The sequence below is a fragment of the Meriones unguiculatus genome, chromosome 15 (assembly GCF_030254825.1).
Source record: "Meriones unguiculatus strain TT.TT164.6M chromosome 15, Bangor_MerUng_6.1, whole genome shotgun sequence".
In the NCBI taxonomy this organism is placed as follows: domain Eukaryota; kingdom Metazoa; phylum Chordata; class Mammalia; order Rodentia; family Muridae; genus Meriones; species Meriones unguiculatus.
The window spans coordinates 23,199,383-23,213,428 of record NC_083362.1 but is presented as its reverse complement, the minus strand read 5'-3'; the positions used below and the strand labels follow the sequence as shown (position 1 = coordinate 23,213,428).

Sequence of the window (14,046 nt, the reverse complement as noted above, 5' to 3'; positions counted from 1 at the left end):
AAATAGATTCACAAGGAATAGAATGAGTCAAAGCATAGCTCACATCATCTCCTGCCCCGGGGAAAGGTGATAATGGTGAGCAGTCTCCCAAAGTAAAAAGAAAAAAAAAAGGAAGCTCTCAAGCACACTGAGCCTCGTAGGCCTTCCTGGAGGAAGCATTTATAAAGAGCTAGTGTGGGGAATGGGGGTTGTGATTGAAAATGAAGCTCATTTATGCTGTGTATAGCTCTCATGATTTTGTAAGTTACGTGTTAATGTGTTCTCTAAAAACCTTCACCCTTGTGTTGTTTTTGTTGTTAGCTAGGTAACAATTTCTGTATTACTATATTAAGAATGTACCTCCATTCCTGTTTATTATTACAGTTGCTTTTATTAAACAAGAAAGTCTGCATAGGGTAGGGAGGATTTCAGATCTTTACACACTACACACACACACACACACACACACACATGCGTACATACAGGTGCATTCATGACATCGAGTACAGACTGAAAGAATCAGCTTAACATTCATAGAAAGCAGATGTGACTCAGCAATGAGCTTCCTACATTATATACCACTATAGACATTCTTGGCTTCCATGATTCTGGTATTTTGGATATAATCTACTTAAAAAGTACTTGAACATTATAACTTTTTGAATAAACTAAAATATTTTTAAGATGTAAAAGGTGCTGGTTTTTTAAAAAATAGTAGTTTTAAAATGTTTCATTGCAAAAGCAAAATAATTCAATAAATAAAATAATAGAGAGATGCAAATACTATGTGATTACCCTCACAGAGGAGTGCAGATAACTCCCCTTTTAAGAAGCATTGCTTTGGGGAAGAAAAATACACTTCCTACCTCTCAGCTTTTAAAACTATGTTTATTTCTGTATATGTAGACGTGCTTTGACAGCTGCTGATTTAATAAGAGTAAGGTACGTTTTTGTTCTAGGCAGATTGCGTGTGGCATCTTACATGATGGGAGAGCATCATGGTCTAATCCTTTTTATGTCTAGAAACTCAAGTATAGGTTAATTTTTACAATATAAACCTCTCCATACCTGCTTGTCAGATATGCACCAAAATATGTGAATGTTTAATAAAGAAATTTCTGAGGAAGAGTGAAGTGATACAATTTGGATTATTTGAGTAGCATCCCTCGGCTAACACCTGTGGTAGGTGTTGTGTTGGACTTTTCATTCTACCTAAGCAGTGCTCTCAGAACAGCGATGCTGTTTTGCATTCTAAGACTGAGACATTTTAAAACCACCCTCTTAAAAAGTAGCACCTCTTAAATCTTAAACATATTTCAGTTTATTCCAAATGTTCTAATGTTCAAGTATTTTTAGTAGATTACATCCAAAATACCAGAACTGTGGAAGCCAAGAATAGCTGACGTGGTATGTGTCTTGGCAAGTCTATCACTGTGTCTCATCTACTTTCTATGAATGTCAAGCTGCTTCTTGCAGTCTCGAACAGACGTCATCTATGATTCTCTCCATTTAATATAGCTCATTCCTGGCTCTGCCACATCAAAGGAACCAGATGTAAATTGGCATAAGCATTATAGCAAAAGCAGGAAGGAACACAGAAAATACTGGGTAATTATTCTGGTAGTGTATACTGCTTTCAATTAGAAGCAGGCCTTTCTTCTAAAGGCAACATACACATTCCTGAATACCAAGATACAAATTTGTCTTATGTTTTTTAATCCCATGATTCCATTTTTTTGCATCTTTCTTTTCTACTTAAATATTTAAGGAGTTTAAATATAGAATAATTATGTATATATTTTCTGTGGTAACAAAGAAGATGACACAACAGTCATGTCTGTGAACCAATCCTTCTTCCCTGCTCTTCAAATTTCAAGAGCCAGTCAGGGGAACATGAGATAGTGTAGTCTCTGCTTTTGTAAAATACAAGGAACAGAATGAAAACATTAAGGCTGTCAGAAAAAGGGTAACAATAGCACCTGCTCATTAGCTATATGTATGGATTAAGGAAGAGTAGTGCCTAGCATAATGTCAGTGCTCAATGAATGTACCTAACACAGTGAAAGAAGATAGCTCAGAACACTGAGAGAAAAAGTGTCAAAAAGTCCTCCACATAAATTGTATGTGAAGTGTTTCGAGTAATTTCAGAAACATAAGTCCAGCAAGCTGTTAAACTATCTACATGTACAGAACATTAACCGATTATCCCAACTGAGTTAAACCATCTATTCTTGCCAGTTTGTCAAGAGCTGAGGTTCTCTGCACCAAGCATTCTCTATTGTATTGAAGGGAAGAATGATACTTTAAGAAACTGAGACTCTGGAAGCTGTACGAGTCTCTTAGCAAACAGGACTTCAAGATTTCTCCTGGCTACATTCTTAATTGCTGCATGTAAGAAACCCACATACTTCTTGGGAGTGGCTCAAGGTCCAAATTCATTTCAAGTCAATAATATTAAAGCCCCTGCAACAGCTTCTACAGCTTAATTGGATCTGTTTCTCAACGGTGCTTTAGGCCTGATACCAACCCAGCACCTGTCAGTGTCTCAGAAAGTTGATAACTTTTTATCATCACCAATAAAATGACATGTATTGCACTTATATTTTGCTGAGGATTCTATAAAAGAATAAAATGAGACAGTTGATTTTTCTCTATGTCAGTCTAGAATTGTGTATAACTATACATAGATTACTAAAACTTCATAGAACACAAAAGTGTTTTATAAACTTAAGGTATAATGAACTAAATACCTATTAAGCACTTTCTTTGTTACCCACATTGAAATCTAATTTTTATGAGGTAGATGGTATAACAGCTTTACAAATGAGATTTTTTTTAATGCTAAGATAACTTAACTAACTTGCCCAATGTTATTCTGCTAGTACATCTCAGCTCAAGTATGAGTGTGTTCCTCTCCTCGATATCATGCAGTGTGTGATCTTAGCCTTGGGAAAATGCAAAAGGATATATATTTTATGGACTTACTAGCTAAAAGAGGGAATTAAATGTAGATAAAAACTAGAAGGTGAAAACTATGTGGTAGACACCATAGCTGCTGTTGACTTTGTAGATGCCAAAGTTACATGACCCCACATTCACTGGTCTTAACACATTCTTGGCGAACCATTGTTGATTTGCCTGGGTAGGGGTGGGTAAGAGGGTTTGAAATCCTTGAATCAGTTGCATACTATGAACTCTTCTTTCCCTGAAGAAGCCGAGGCAGTTGTTGAACCCAAAATGGAGAACAAACCCACCTCCTCAGAATTGCAGAAGATTCAAGAGAAACAGAAACTGGTCAAAGAGCCAGGCTCGGGAGTGCCTGTGGTTCTCATTACAACCCTTCTGGTTATTCCTGTGGTTGTCCTGCTGGCCATTGCCATGTTTATTCGGTGGAAAAAATCAAGGGCCTATGGAGGCAAGTAAAATAAGCCCCTTGGATTTGGAACCTGCCTTTGAAAAGCATGTCTAGCCTAATTATTGTTAGGAAACTTCGTCATGATTTGTCTGTTTGGTTTGACTTAGTTTGGTTTACATGCTGTCTGCCTTTTCATGATATTATTGTCTGTGTCTCAAAAGGTGATTATAATTAATATTGAATATAAAATACATCCAGAGCCTCTGATAGTTAAGTATTTTCATTGCATTATAATATCTCCCATTGCCTTTTAGCAGTTGGCTTAAGACCAAATAATATCACCATAGAAAGCTATGAGGTTGTAGACCTACTATAATTTATCCTTTAGATCAAGGAGGAGAAGGCCATGGCTGCTATTAGGAATGCACCAGCTTTTATAACCCTTAGTCCAGGTATCTTGAGGTTGTGTTCTTCTCCAATCAGATTGGCTCTAGCTTCTAGCTGCATGACATTGGGCAAGTTATTTAATCTGTCTAAGCCAGTTTCCTTTTCATGGATGAAATGAGAAAAAAAATATGAGATTATGTAAAAATGAAGTTTAGTAATGGTTATTAAGCATTTACCAAGTATCTGGCACCTACTATGTATTCAATGTCATTAGCAAACATAAAGAGTAATCTTGGCAATAGAGAAATAGAGATGACCATCTCAAGACTCGGCTTTACCCAGAATCATCCTCTCCCAACAAACCACTTGACTTTTGAATATTCATAAGCTTGACCATTAGCCCTTTCTAACTGGACAAGGCAGAGCCCAGTACCAAAGTCAGTAATTTTTTAAATAATTGTCATTGTATGAGACCCTTTTAGGATAATCAAGTAATTAATTGATGCCCTTTTACCCAACCTTTGAGCAGCAACCTCAAGATTTTAAAACAAATGTCTATTGTTATATCTGGGAAGGAATCTGGAGCAGTGTGTAAGGCAACATTTGGGCAGGAAACAAAATCTGGTCTTCACTGAGGTCTAGGTAGCCATGGCAGGGATTCAGGTGCCCATGGAAAAAAGACTTCACACAGAAAAAGACACAGAAACAGAGAATGGAAAATTTGGTGTAATAAGCTGTAAAAGTAATATTTCTTAGATTTTACTTAACTTTTATTTACTTCAAATAAATCTTTGAAAAACTATAGTTAATTATCCCCACCCCACCCCACCCCCAAAAAAAGACAGGCTGGAATTGTCATGGGTATAAAGGAAATCAACCAGGTAGACATAAGCTTTAAGAGAACAGTCATGTTATATTTAATGGTATTTAATGGTTGTACCGAGGACAGATTACCAGTTCTTTGTACTAGTGGTTTAATAACACAATTGTTAAAAAACAAACCAAAAAAAAAAAAACAACAACAACAGCAAACAGATGAGTAAATGAAACTCACAAAATAGGTGACACAAAAAAAAGATAATAAAGTTATAACAGAAGTGGTAATGTATGAAAAGTACAAGAGATGTTTGGAATACGTAAGGCCCTGGGCCAATGGCAGGACTCTTGATATTTAACTCAAAGCTGGAAAGGGAGTGGCTTAGAGTCAAGAGGCTTGTTTTCCTGCTCGCTGTTGGGAACATATGGCATAAGGCTCTATGGGAAGGTAGCAGCCCAGGTCAAACCATAGGAAATTGCTATTGTTCCCCCCCCCCCTCGTTTGACTTAGGAAAATTATAATTCTATGCAGTTCTGTTATTTTTACTTGAAATGCTAGATCAGCCTGCCACCTATTTTCAAAGATTTTTCTTTTCTCAGTAGATTCTATCTAAGATTTTTCAAAAAACCCTCCTAAAGGATTTCCCTGAGTCTACACACCCTGGTTGTGTAGACTGCTGCTCCACCAACACACCCAAGTAGACACAGGGCACACATGAATGGCCAAGGAATGTCTGTAACTTTGTGGAACCGAGTCTAGTTTTTGGCTTTCTGACAGTTCTCCTTTCTCTATCTTGTTTTCTACCTGTCTGCCACCATCTGCCTGTCAGCTGTCTTCATGAGGCTGCCATGCACCCTGATGCTTCTTTGAGCATAGCCCATGAAGAGACGAAGGAAAAAACATGTGGGAACAGATATACCAATACAATAGCAGGAGTCCTTTGGGAGCTCAGCCTCCCCATAAAGGGAGAAATTGGTTTATCTTGGAAATGGGAGCCTCAGGGAAAGCATTGAGCTCACCTTGAGTACATGAAAATTATTTGGGATTTCATGTCATCTACCTTCAGTTGAGCTTCCTGTGAAGAGGGGTACACAGATCCAAAGCAAAAATGCCCACTGCTGTTAAAAGAAAGAGTAAAGCTTAACCCAAATATCCTTAAATTGTTGTAATAAAAGCTTTCGATTTTTTACAATATTTTGCTAAGTTAATTCTTTTTTTTTTTTTTTTTGCTAACTTAATTCTATCCCAATACAAATACAAAAACAAAAAACAACTTGAGCATTGTTCAGCACGTTTTTTACCATTTCATATACTATCCCCTGTACATGACACAGATATGGAAAGATGGATATGACTACTCATTTCTCAGAGAAAAAAAATAAACTTGAGGCTCAAGAAATGAGTATGTCAAAATTACAGTCTATAAGAGATACAGGCAAGAGTCTACTGCTCATATACATCTCAGTTTACACAAATGTCAGCATCCTTTTTGCTTGTCAATAGCATATAGCCTTTTCAAAACTGCATGTAATATAAATAAAACGTTTTCGTCACTTGTGAGTTCCTGATTTTATGTCAAACGCTGAGCCCTTGCTAAAGGGTGATTGAGACACATTTTAAAATGTGCCATCTTTTTTGTTTGTCTTTTTTGGTTTTGTTTTGTTTAAAGCAGATCATGAACACAAACTTGAGTCAAGTTCTGCAAGAGTACTTGGAAGATTCAGAGGTATGCCTTTGACCTTTCAGAATCTTCATGTTTGGTTCAAAGTCAGCAAGTTTGTGTCTTGTATAAAGAACAGGGCACTATTTCATATTTTGACTCTGAAAATTCAACACCTTGTGGGCAGTGTAGCATTCCCCTAGTGTAAATAAACAGGGAAGACCTTGAACATGGCCCTCAAAGCTCATTCCCCAGCCTTGTTTCTTTTCTTCCAATTTGCCATTACGTATCATCTCATTCATTTTCCCTGCCTTCCGTCTGTTTGCATTTGTCTTTTGTAAACTTCCTATATCTGGTACTGCTTGTCAGTGCTCATCTTGGGAAAGATGGCCTTTTTCACAGAGTCACAAAAATGAAAAGCAGCTCAGAGGTTGCCAATTCAGGAGAGCTGTAGAAAAACAGACTGAAAAATGAATCTGAAATACTCCTGCAGCAACATATTCCTGGGGAGTTCAGGATTTTGTTTATTTGTTGTTGAGTTGTATCCATCTGGTTCTGTAAGGCAAATTTCTTTGAATAACACTCTTTAGAAAAGAGGAAAAAAAACACTACCTCCTTCCATTTCCAACTTCTGTCTTTGCTTAATGTTTGAAATTTACCAGGAAACAGACTTGTTTGTGTCAATTTTAACTCTACAATGTCATTTGATCTTTTTCAGGAAAGGGAAGTGGAGGCTTAAATCTAGGAAATTTTTTTGCAAGCCGCAAAGGCTACAGCAGGAAAGGGTTTGACCGCCTAAGCACGGAGGGGAGTGACCAAGAGAAAGAGGAAGATGACGGAAGTGAATCAGAAGAGGAGTACTCCGCCCCACTGCCCATTCCTGCACCTTCCTCCTGAACTCTGCGTGTCCATGTCGGTTGACTGAGGTTTACCACGAATGTCCAGATCCCCTTCCCTTTAGCACGTGTAAAGTTCTGTGCATTTGATTGTAAACTGTACTAGTCTATGTGGGACTGTACACACCTTATTTACTTCATTTGCTTAAGTTGGCTTCTGTCTCTAGCTGAGTTTCCTCACAGTCCAGTACAGGGCCATTGTCTTTATATGAACATAGAGTAGAGAAACTGCCCATCTCTTCCACCCTAGCACTCCAGCCCCAGGGAGGAAAGTTTGCTCGTTCACATTTGGAGACTTTTTGCAGATGTAAATAGCCCCATTCTCTGCTTGAACACAGTATTTTCCCAGTCCACACCCATTGCCAGTGTCTTTCTTTGGTGCCTTTCCTGTTCAGCATTCTCAGCCTGTGGCAGTAAAGAAAAACTTTGTGCTACACAATGAAAAGCTGCTAAATCTCCTTCTATTTTTTTAAAATCACTAACATTATATTGCAACAAGAGAAATTTTAAAAAGTCTCTATTTAAATTCTTTTTTTAAATTTCTCTTCAGTTGGTGTGTTTCTGGGATGTCTTATTTTTAGATGGTTACACTGTTAGAACACTATTTTTCAGAATCTGAATGTAATTTGTGTAATAAAGTGTTTTCAGAGCATTAACAGACAGAGTGTATTTTGTGACTTTTTTGCATTCTTAAAACATTCTATACACATCTTTTAATAATTACTCAAATCAGAGAATGGGACTAGTTCCTTCTTTTTGACTAAAATAAATGCTTTGTGTAAAATTTAGAAAATAATTTTATGTGACCAAGATAAATTAAAAAACTATGCTGAAGTATCCTGACATGACTAACACTAGATTCTTTTTGAACTCATAAAATGTTTCACATATAGCATATGAAAGGGTAAAAATAGCTTACAGGGAGGGGGCTTATTTCTCAGGAGTCAAACACAAATGGGTCTGCCAGCATTACTCACTACTAGCTGTATTACCCCCCCCCTCGGGTCAAGGGCCTTTACAAGACAGAAAAATCGCCACACTGACAACAGATTACTTTTTGAGAACATTTTTGTGATCCATCAATGTAACTTAGTAAGAACGTGATAACTTTCCATTTTTTAATGATTTGACTCTAGAACGCTGTCCTCAAAATGCCTACTTGTATTTCAGGCATCTTAGTAGTTGATATATTAAGAAAAGTTACTTGCTGAAAAATGCTATTGTTTAAAATCATATTGAAGTGGTTTTTTCTTTCCTAACTGGACATGATAGGAAGTGTTTTTCACTTCCTATATTGAGCTCACCCTCAAGTAAAGGCTTCACTTTTTAAAAATATTTTTTAATTTTTAATTTTTTTTAATTTATTACAATTTATTCACTTTGTATCCCAGCTATAGCCCCCTACCTCATCCTCTCCCAATCCCGCCGTCCCTCCCTCTTCTCCTCCCATGCCCCTTCCCCAGTCCACTGATAGGGGAGGTCCTCCTCCCATTCCATATGACTCTAGCCTATCAGGACTATCTGCATTGTCTTCCTCTGTGGCCTGATAAGGCTGCCCCCACCCCCTCTCAAAGGGAGGTGATCAAAGAGCCAGCCACTGAGTTCATGTCAGAGACAGGCCCTGTTCCTATTACTAGGGCACCCAGTTGGAGATTGAGCTGCTATGGTCTACATCTTTGTGGGGGTTCTAGGTTATCGCCATGCATTTTCCTTGGTTGGAGTATCAATCTCAGAAAAGACCCCTGGGCCCAGAGTTTTTGGTTCTGGCTTTTGGGGCCTTTTGTGTTTTGAGCTATCAAGCCTTTAGCCTTAGGTATTTTGGCCTTTTCCTCCTGGACTGTCAGCTGAGCTACACTGAGCCTTTTGGATTTTTTTCTATCCAGACCTGAGCTGAGAGGGAAGGTCAGCTGGTGCTTTCTCTGCCTCTCTGAGCTAGCAGGTTTTCACCCAAGCATCAGGCTCCTGAGTCTTTATTGGTAAAATAGAACAGTTGGAATTTTCATGTTTTGTAAAACAACAAAAATCACATATTGGTCCTCAAACAGTGATAGTGGGTGACTTTAATTCCCAACCAACTCTTGCCAATAGAAGGACCAGAAAGATAAAAACTAATCAGAGAAATGCTGGAATTAAGACACCATAAACCAAATGGACCTAGAGGATATTTACAGAATATTTCACTCAAACACAATCAGCAACTATTGTAGAAAATATAGAGTAGGCTAATAATGTTTACTATTAAAACCTATAATTATTGTGGTGATATTATTTAACCTGCTATTAAATTATCAAAAGACACAGATACCTGATATATTTTAGATAAGCCTTATTTTACCTGAGGCTGGGCAGATATTAACCCCCTAAACTACCTTTATCTCCCATTCTCTATCCTATGCCAATTATTCTAATAAGTTTTATCTGGGCTACTTCCTATCCATAAATCCATAAATACTTGCTTTCGCTTCTCACCTGGGCTGCTTTCCCCTATCCACGCTCATCTGCCATGTGCTTGTTTCAGCTTCCTTCTTTCTCCTTTACCTGTTTCCCTCCTCCTGTGATCCTCTGAAGCTCCCAAATCTTAGCCACACCTGCCTCATTTCTGCTCTGCCCAGGTGTGTAGGCAACTTTATTTAGCCATCAGGGATCGGGGAACATTCCTTGCATCATACGGTACAGAAGATGTTTCATCATTCATAACAATGCTGATGGTAGGGCGGTAACCAGATCTCACGGCACTGATATCAGCATCTGGAAACACAGTCCATAGGACCATCTTCCAACAGCAATTCATGGGACTTTCTCCAAAATTAGCCATGTATTTGAATATCGGGCCAACCTCAACAGGTACAAGATTATAGAAATAATACCTTCCATCCTATCTGACCACCACAGATTAAAGCTAGATATATGTTCTCCCATCATTTCATCTGTCCTCAGAATATGGAAGGAAGGCTTAATGACCTTCAGAAGCCTCAGAGAGCTGAGAAACTCTTGTCAGAAAAGTTGATAAGCTGATAATATCTGCAAGCAGTTAGGAGCTAGGAATCTCTTGATAAGAAAGCCAAAATAAAACTCCACTGGGATTTACAGCTCCGACACTGTAGGGAAACAGCTGCAGATGAGATTTACCACCCTCAAAGTTCCCCTTTCTGCTCTAGAAAAGCCCCCTTCTTCACAGTCTGCTCCCATTTCCCATGGAGAGACAGCTGCCCCTTATTGTTCAAGTAAAAGAAAATCTGCTTCTGTTGAGGTTGACCCCCACCCCTATTTTTCATGTTACGCCCATCAGTCCCAAACTAACATCATACGTGAGTTCCATTTTGAAGCAGTTCTCACCCTGCCCAACATAGCACTCACACCACTACTGTGACGGTGCGTGCTAGTGAGGCTGATGATGACTTTTTTCCTTCCGTGGTATGCAGAGCACTGCTCAGCACTGTGAACACTGGTCAGTGTGGATGATGCTTTCGGTTGAGCACCCGCCAGATTTTTATGGTCTATACCTCAAGTATGTGCTGTCTTCAGGAACAGGGACTTGCCACCACCTTCTGGAGGAACCAATAGCTTTGGCAATAGCCTGTTAGGCTGTTAGGCTGTTAGCCTGTGTCCTCTATTGAACTGCATTGGTAAACAATTCAAAAGGAAGTCACCCATGCCTAGTATTTGGGAGGGTGTTGTTTGATATGTATGGTGTCTATTTGGGGTGTTGTCCTCGATTATAAGGTAACTCAGTTTAAACTCCCTTTGTATGTATATGACTTCAACAGTGGTAACATATATCCCTGACTATATTCCCTCGTCTGTCCTGCACGCCTATCATTCACCGCACCTAATCATTTATAGTCTATTTTTCCCATTACCCCTTTACAACACTATATTCTACTTCTACTTCCTTGTCTGACAAACTTTAAAAGGACAATCTGAAAGGAGCCTTGGCGTTCTTGAATGCAGGAAGTTACTTTCCCTGGTGGAGTAGTCAGTGTTAAAGGTTAAACAGAAGCTGCTGTAAAGTTCTGTCACTGAAGGAAAAACTTGCATATGAAATTTCTTTTTGTAGCTCGAGAGGGAGGTGCTGGCGTGAATGGCTTCTGAGTAATAAAAGTTTCACATTTTTGGAATCATGTATTTGGAACTATGACTTGGTCTGACAGCAGTTAAGCTCAGCTATTGTCTGTGCATGTATTTCTTGGACACAGGCCATGGAACAGATGAGTCCAGATGACCAAAGGTGTTTCTTAGTAATGCAACTCTCTCGATTGCAACCCAAGTAGTGAATCAAAAACTGTGGGAATGGGTCCAGGATTATTTTCTTGAAATGAGTATTTCTGTTCTTAGTCACCCTGATGCATAAGTATTGCTATAGGCTACATCAACACTGACTTATAATTTAGGTGACTGCCAAATAAGTGCTATGACTTTCATTGTCATCGTCTTAAATATTTGATTTATAGAAAGTTTGAGTTAAAGTTTAGGGATGCAATGGAAAATTGGAAAGGATATACTGATTTAATAAGGAAAGGAAGGAAGCTAAGAACAAAATGCTTTTATGCATATAATTTAGGCCCAACTCAGTGAATGACAAAGCCATTCATTTAACTTCTCCAAATAATATTATCTGACCCACTTATTTACAATAAAAACAAAAGCACAACTGTTTACTTTTTAACTAGTCAATCATACCATTTTAATATGCAATATAACATACTGGATAATTAAGGCACCCAAAGTGTGTGACCAGAATGTATTATATACATATATATGAAGTTGTCAAAGAAAAAAAAAACTTTAGAATTGCTTTCCTTTCAAATCATGTGTAAACTATAATTTAGCACAACTATAGATATCTGTATATAATTGATGGATAGAAATGGCCATTCTCAAAGGCAATGACTTTAGAGGTCCTTTAAAGGTCAACTACAGTAAATAAGTGTGTCCAAAAGATTAACAAAACCTTTAGATTTTATTTATTTATTTATTTATTTATTTATTTTTGTCAACTGAGGGCTAGGGCCTATTCCTTTTGTGTCTGAGGAAGAGCAATCTCTAATTAACTCGGTGAATAAAGTTCAGCTGGCAATGGTAATCAGTGGCAAGATGGCCTGACATCAATGCAGGTCATTTGTTTCTAGTTTCCATCTTTACTTAAGTATCCTACTTAAGGAAGTAGGATACTTGTAGTAAAGAAGTGCAGGGTTATAATGGCTGGAAAAAAAATGTTTTCTGGAAATTTCTTTTCCTAATGCCATGTGTTTATGTCAAGAGACACACACACAAACAGATCTGCAAATGTACTTCTCTACTGTATATCTACTACCGAAGAAATCAAAACCCTGGATGGGATTACATATCCAAAGACGCTTGCAAGCCAGCTGTTCTGATCTTGATATTAAGAATAGTAAATGTTTAATGCACTCATGATTTATGTAAGTAATCAAGTATTATTTAATAAGCTACTGAAAATTCTGTAGTCAAATTAGTTGTCCATGAGCAGGTGTCACCGGCTTGTATCAGTTACTCCATTTTAATAAGTATACTTTCTTTTTCTTGTCCCCTATTTTACCACTGATCTCTTTGTATCAATTAATCCATCATAAAACTGCTTAGGGATGATCAGATACACATATTTAAAAAGTACAGCAAATGGAGCTGATGATCAAATCTTGCACCACAAAAAACAGTGTTGGTGTAAGTCTGACTAACATCATACATGAGTTCCATTTTGAAGCAGTTCTCACCCTGCCCAACATAGCACTCACACCACTACTGTGACAGTGCATGCTGGTGAGGCTGATGATGACTTTTCTCCTTCCGTGGTATGCAGAGCACTGGAAGAAACCTTGGATTGGTTCATTGGAAGAAACCTTAAATTGCATCCAAGCCAGTCAATTTCACACACATCTTGAGGACTGGACTAAATTCTGATGTTGAAATAAAAAAGTTATAAGGTAGAGTTGGAACATGTTCATACATACAAATACTGTTCTTATATTTACCACCAATTTGGTGAAAAGAATATAAAGGAACGACCAGAGGAAGAGAATGGATTTTTTCATTTGAGCAGGAAAAACACAAGAGTTAAAAAAGTGATGCCTTGCTCAATCCTCCTTCAGAAAGGCAAATGGGGTAGACATTGGAAGAGGGTAAAAACAAGGAACAAGACAAGAGTCTACACAGAGTACCTCTGAAAGACTCTACCCAGCAGGGTGTTAAAGCAGATGCTGAGACTCACAGCCAAACTTTGGGCAGAGTGTAGGGAGTCTTATGAAAGAAGGGGGAGATAGAAAGACCTAGAGGGGACAGGAGTTCCACAAGGAGAGCTTTAATAATAAACAGAAAGTTCTTAGATTAAAGGTGTGTGATAGGACTCAACCACACCAAACAAGAAACAGTTTTACTGTTCACAGTTTTGAGGTTCTCAATGTATCAACTATCCTGCAAGAGAGTATAGCTATAATAGTGTTTCTTTTGTGAAACTGGGTGCCCCTATGTTTGGTGCATAAATATTAAGACTTAAAGTATTCTTTTATTCCCCTCTAGGTGGAATTTTTCTCTGATGAGTATATAGTGTCCTTCCCTATCTCTTCTGATTAGTTTTGGTTTGAAGTCTATTTTGTCAAATATTAAAATAACTACATCATCTTGGTTCTTGGGTCCATTTGCTTGGAATATCTTTTTTCCATCCTTTTACTCTGAGATGTCTATCCTTGATGTTAAGATGTATTTCTTGGATGCAGCAGGAAGGATAGATTTTTTTTTAAATCTATTTTGTCAATCTATGTCCTTTTATTGGGAAGCTGAGACCATTGATATTGAGAGTTATTCACTGAGCATTGTTTGTTGACTCCTTTATTTTGTTGTTGTGATGTGGGGTCCACCACTTTTTTTGATTGGCTGGTCCAATATCATTTATTCCTTGTGTTTTCTAGGGTAATTAGCCTCTTCAATTTGAATT

The 14,046-nt window shown here is 37.9% G+C and overlaps 1 protein-coding gene across 14 annotated transcripts in view; it reads left to right on the top strand.

Annotated features, from left to right (window-relative positions):
• The window catches only part of Pam (peptidylglycine alpha-amidating monooxygenase), a 296,974-nt gene extending 289,224 nt beyond the window's left edge, over positions 1-7,750 (top strand). For 6 of the 14 annotated variants that reach the window (XM_060368293.1, XM_060368302.1, XM_060368296.1 and 3 more), the window contains 3 exons: positions 3,191-3,394; positions 6,211-6,264; positions 6,917-7,750. In XM_060368293.1, coding sequence (XP_060224276.1) covers positions 3,191-3,394; positions 6,211-6,264; positions 6,917-7,095 — 437 coding nt within the window. In that variant the 3' untranslated portion in view covers positions 7,096-7,750. The remainder of the gene's footprint in view (positions 1-3,190; positions 3,395-6,210; positions 6,265-6,916) is intronic. The other 8 variants (XM_060368297.1, XM_060368303.1, XM_060368299.1 and 5 more) reach the window with 4 other exon arrangements.
• The last annotated feature ends 6,296 nt before the right edge of the window (positions 7,751-14,046 follow it).